At 34.6% G+C, this 5,121-nt stretch overlaps 1 protein-coding gene across 1 annotated transcript; it reads left to right on the plus strand.

Moving 5' to 3' along the window:
- Window positions 1-1,594: 1,594 nt before the first annotated feature.
- Window positions 1,595-4,727, plus strand: LOC109206564 (F-box/FBD/LRR-repeat protein At5g53840-like). Its single transcript, XM_019369398.1, has 4 exons — window positions 1,595-2,852; window positions 3,135-3,302; window positions 4,105-4,254; window positions 4,399-4,727. Exons 1-4 carry the CDS (start codon window positions 1,941-1,943, stop codon window positions 4,441-4,443), a joined length of 1,275 nt encoding a protein of 424 aa, XP_019224943.1. The 5' UTR covers window positions 1,595-1,940; the 3' UTR covers window positions 4,444-4,727.
- Window positions 4,728-5,121: the final 394 nt, after the last annotated feature.

The following is a 5,121-nucleotide window of genomic DNA, read 5'->3' on the forward strand; positions in this document are numbered from 1 at the left end:
GTTAAATGGCTATTTTAGAAAGCCCAAATGACTATTTTTGCAGGCGAACGACCATTTTTTAAATGTTACAACTTTTTTTAAAAAAAATAACCGTTGGGCCCGTTTAGGACCGGTTGAACCGGTCCCGGGCCCAAATGGTCCGGTCCTCACGGGCTTCTCACAGCAACCGGCCCACTTAGCAGGCCCACCCCTAGTCCCGTGCTTAAACGGTTAGGCCCGTTTAGGCCCACTACCCATATGGGCTCGAGGGCCTGGACCGGGCTCGGGCCTAACCGGCCCACATGCCAGCCTTAGTCCTAGTTCCATAGAGGTCTTCCTTTAGTACAGTAAGGATAAAAGGAGGCGGGTACACAAAAATCAAAACATTGTTTCCCATGGCTGGATCTCTGCCTTCCTATAGCAGGCCAACTTATCTGCTGCAGCATCTGCTTTCCCTAAAGATGCGGCACACCTGTGAGCTGCCCAACTTCTCCATTAGTTGCTTGTAATCCATTAATATGTGTGAGAAAGCTAGATTGTTAGACGATAATAGTTGATCCATTACCTGTGAATCAGTTTTAATTGGTACATTTTGGCCTTACTATCGATGGTCAATCGGAACAAGGAACAAGGTCTAGGTGAGGTGTCTAAATAAAAAAATAGTGACACTTTTAAGTATCCCAACATATGAATTCAGCCTAAATTAAAAGGGGTAGAAGAAAAAAACAAAAATTAAGAAAATTAGTGTATTTTCAGTTTTGTAGAATACATGAGCGAAAAGGATGTTATTTGTTTAAAATGAAGAAAAAATAGGGGTGAGAAGGCGTTAATGGAACTTTTGTGAACTTCTCAAATCTCAATTGGAGTTTAGAGAAGTCAGATAGATGCTTATCAAACTGAAATGACGCTTTGGTTATTGAATTTTAGTCCAACGGTTGCAATTTAAAATTACACTATTTTATATTAGGTTTCCATTTACTGTCCTCACTTTTCGAAAAAACTTAGAGTTCGTTTGGTCATGAAATTTTTTTTTCACTATTTTCGATTTTTTTTAATTTTTGCGAAATCAATATTTGGCCATACATTTTTTAATTTTCACTTGAAGATGAATTTTGGAATTTTTCGAAAATTTAAAAAACTCTAACAATCTGTTTTACAAATTTTTACTCAAATCACTCACAAAAATTAAAAAACAACCCAAAATTATATTCATATCCAAACACAACTCTAATTTTCAAATACCCTTTTCACTTAATTTTTTTTCACTTTTTTCGAAATATTACTGTTCTTTTGTCCAAATGCCCACTTAAAATCAAAGGCATTTTTCGTTGTTGATTAAAAAAATTATATATTTTTCAAAGTTAGAGTATGAGTTATGACACTTAAATTGTTTAGAACTTGATTTTGTTAGTTGTTTTTAACTAATATCGACTTGCATTTAAAATTATATAATTATAAGCTTTAGTTTGAGTTAAAATAGAATTTATACTATTACAAATATTGGTGTTATTACCTACTTTGACGTTACAAATCAAGTAAAAATAACGAGTTAAAAAAAAAAAATACAATCTTGAAGAGGAGTGGACAGGGTAAAGTCTACCCATTGGCTGAAAATCTCAAATATTATTTACTGCTTGACTTATATCGTATGGTAAAAAAAAGATGGAAGATCAACTTCATTTTCCTTTAACCAACTCAGAATCCGTTGTTGATTGACTTCTGTAAGCCTTTTTAGTCATACTCATACTATTATTACTGCATGTAACTTCCACAAAATCTCTCTGCAATTTCTTGAAATTTCAACCCCCAATTCATATCAAAATTATTTCCGTTTCATCCATAAAAGGAAAATATTCAATTTTTTTCTTATAACAGATGCATTTGTGTTTATACATAAAATTGTGAAGTGGGTATTAATCAAGAAGACGAATCAGCAAAAGAAAATCAAGAAATTGGTTGAAATGGATCGTATCAGTGGCTTACCAGATGGTATTCTGATCGCTATACTTAGTTTTCTTGACACTAGAACTGCTGTAAGGACATCAGTATTGTCGAAAAGATGGAAATTGGTTTGGACTTCACTCCCTGTTCTCGATTTCATGAATGTTTCTTCTTATTACCGCTTTCCTAAATCACAAACAAAATTTATGTTCTTTGTTAGACATGTTCTTGCTCGTCGTTGTAATTCTCAACTTGTTATGCTTAGGCTTTCTACGGACGATATAGTTTACTCATCTTTCAGTGAAGAATGTATGACTTATGCTGCTGATCATAGAGTTAAAAATCTCATAATCTCTGCATTTACTACTGAAAACCCTGTGTTTATACCAACTTGCTTGCTCTCTTCTCAATTTCTTGAAGTCTTGGAACTCAATTGTGGGATTCGTTATACTATAACATTGCCAAAAAGTTGGACTTTTACCAACTTGAAGGTTCTCAAGTTGAAGAATTTTGTGTTTAGTGATGACAATTTTGATGATGGGAAAATCTTTTCTGGATGTCCTAAGCTTGAGAGTGTGATTTTGTGCAAATGTGCAATTAAGAGTAGAGGTGAACTTGAGGAATTGGAAATGAATTGCTTGGAGTTAAAGAATTTGGAGATATTATATTGGAGGAGTCCTTTGAATTGTTATGACATACATAGGATCAATGTGATTGCTCCAAAGCTTTCGTCTTTTGTGTTTAAAGGGCATGTCGCTAAGGTGTGTTTTAAGGAGGATTTGGGTTGTTTAGATAGAGTTTGTATTGACTTGCGGTATCCTAAATGGAACTCCGCTGAAGATCGAAAGAGATGGACTGGTGAATGCTTTATGACCATGTTTGGACAATTCTGCAGCGCGAGGTTTCTATCTTTGTCCATTGACACCGTTGAGGTAAAACCATAAGACCTTCCCTTTTCTTCTTTTTCTTGTTGAGTGTGTGTTGGGATCGGAGAAGGGGTTCTATTTTCATTTAACAAGACAATAATCTTTCTGTATTTTGACCAAACAAATGTTTATAAAGGTGCTAGTTAAGTTATTCATCGTTGCCATTTTAGCGGAAAAGAGTAGACTGTGTATTATCCGTCTTTATTTGGATGCGGGAGGGATATTGGGAGTTGGGTGGGCTAGTTGAAGAATTTGCTCACTGACTGATGTGATTATGTGTATGCCTAGGCTCTCTCTGCTATTTCTGGAATACGTGAATATGTTACTTTTGGCAATTTGAGGCATATAAAGTTCGTAACTGAGGATAGATCTTCATCAGTAACTATGCCCATTAATGCTGTTGCTGACATACTGAAGCGCACCGCTGACGGATACTTGGTGTTCAACGCTTCCGAGGTACTAAACCATGATAGAAACTCGTGTTATTATTTCAATCTCTTTTTCATATTTTACTTTTCTCTTTTGATATTTTGAGTTTGATATCTCAAATTTCTAGTAGAAGTCCATTCCTGCAATTCAAATGAGGGACTTAGAGTGATCGTAATATGCAGAAATATCTTCATGAGCAATTTTTCATAAGAAAAAAAGCTTGTGGTCGTCTTATTTGAGGGTGGTTTCTATTGGATTAGGGTTTTTTTACTTGTATAAAAACTTCGAGTGACTTGTGTAATTTTGTATCTCAACTTCATCATGTGATAGAGATCTACAATAAAGAAAGTAGGCAAAGATGGTAATTAGCCAACTTTTCCCTTCTCCATTCTACTAAATAGGAGTACTGTTTATCGACTTTCTTAGATTCTTGTAGTTGAGCTGCTGCTAGATATAGCAACTTGGCTTGGATTTGATTTTCCTAAGATGGTAATTAGCTCACATTCTCCTTCTCGTCTCTATTAAATAAGTACTGTGTATCGACTTTTTTAGATTCTTGTAATTTGAGCAGCTTATTGGTATAGCAACTTGGCCTGAATTTGGTTTTCCTAGGATGGTAATTAGTTTACATTAGCTTTCTCTGCTCTATTAAATACTGTTTATCGACTTTTTAGATTCTTGTAATTTGAGCAGCTTGTTGATATAGCAACTTGGCTTCAGTTTGGTTTTTCTCTCTAATTTTTCTTTGCTCTACTTAGATTGCATATAAATGGATTATTTAGACATTATACTTGATCTCCAAATGACCAATTTTTAATTTCAATTGTAGGACAACCAACTATCTACTCGTGGCGAATCATCACATTCAGACAGAAGAGAAGCAAACAATAGCAAAATCATTGATGTACCTATGCATCTTATGTCCTACTTACTGGAAATTGCTCCTCGTGCAGAATCTTTGACAGTTGAATTTACTAAGGTGGTAATCCTTACATACCTCTTCATTATTTGCTCTTCTGATAAGCAGATACTGAAACAAGAAAAAAGAATACTCAAGATTGTAAGTTCGAAAAGGACATGCTTTTTCGTTGTTGTTATCTTAAAAAAAGGTATTTGATTTCAGGAATCGTGTGAAGGTGTTGCAGTAAGAAGTCATGGGGAAGAGTAGTTTGATATACCAAGATTCAAGAAATGTAGGCCCACTGTCTAATTTTATCGCGAAAGACACGTGTAATGTCCTCATGCTCAATCTTATAATTTTTTGGAGTCGGTTAAAAGAATAACACATTCTGGAAATACAGCCTTTTGCTTTCATGTGTTTACATGTATGGTTCAGTTCGGTCATCAAAAAAATGTATGGCTTAGATAACTGTAATGTCTGTTACTTCAATCAGGTTTTTTGTAAAGCAAATATTGTGAATTAAACCATAATGAAGAAGGTACTGCATATTAGGTTCTTCTCTACGTCTTCCTTAAAACATGCTAGTCTACCGCAGTATATGTTATCTTGCTGTCAGTTTATTGTAGTTAGTTTACAATCTGTTCATACCAATATATAAGTTCCTGTTAGAATAAAAGATTTGTATGAGATGAAGAAAAACTAGATATTCTGTTCCTCAACTAGGGTGTATGAATGTTCTGCAGCAAAGGTGAGGGAGAAAATGTAGGACCTTTGCTTCCTCTATTCTATATTGTTGGTTACTTAATTATGTTTCTTTTTGGATGTCCACAAGTTGTTTTTTTTTTCTTTCTACAAACAGGAAGTATCCTATCTTACTCCTCCTTTTACAAGATTATATGTCATCCCACAACTTAATAGTAAATTTGGAGAAATGCTAATCAAAAT

The sequence above is a fragment of the Nicotiana attenuata genome, unplaced genomic scaffold (genome assembly GCF_001879085.1).
Source record: "Nicotiana attenuata strain UT unplaced genomic scaffold, NIATTr2, whole genome shotgun sequence".
NCBI lineage: Eukaryota > Viridiplantae > Streptophyta > Magnoliopsida > Solanales > Solanaceae > Nicotiana > Nicotiana attenuata.

Coding starts and splice junctions, on each gene's coding strand:
- LOC109206564 (XM_019369398.1), top strand. CDS start 1,941: ATGGATCGTATCAGTGGCTTACCAGATGGTATTCTGATCGCTATACTT. Junction 3,303..4,104: donor TGGTGTTCAACGCTTCCGAG/GTACTAAACCAT, acceptor TTTCAATTGTAG/GACAACCAACTATCTACTCG. Junction 4,255..4,398: donor TGACAGTTGAATTTACTAAG/GTGGTAATCCTT, acceptor ATTTGATTTCAG/GAATCGTGTGAAGGTGTTGC.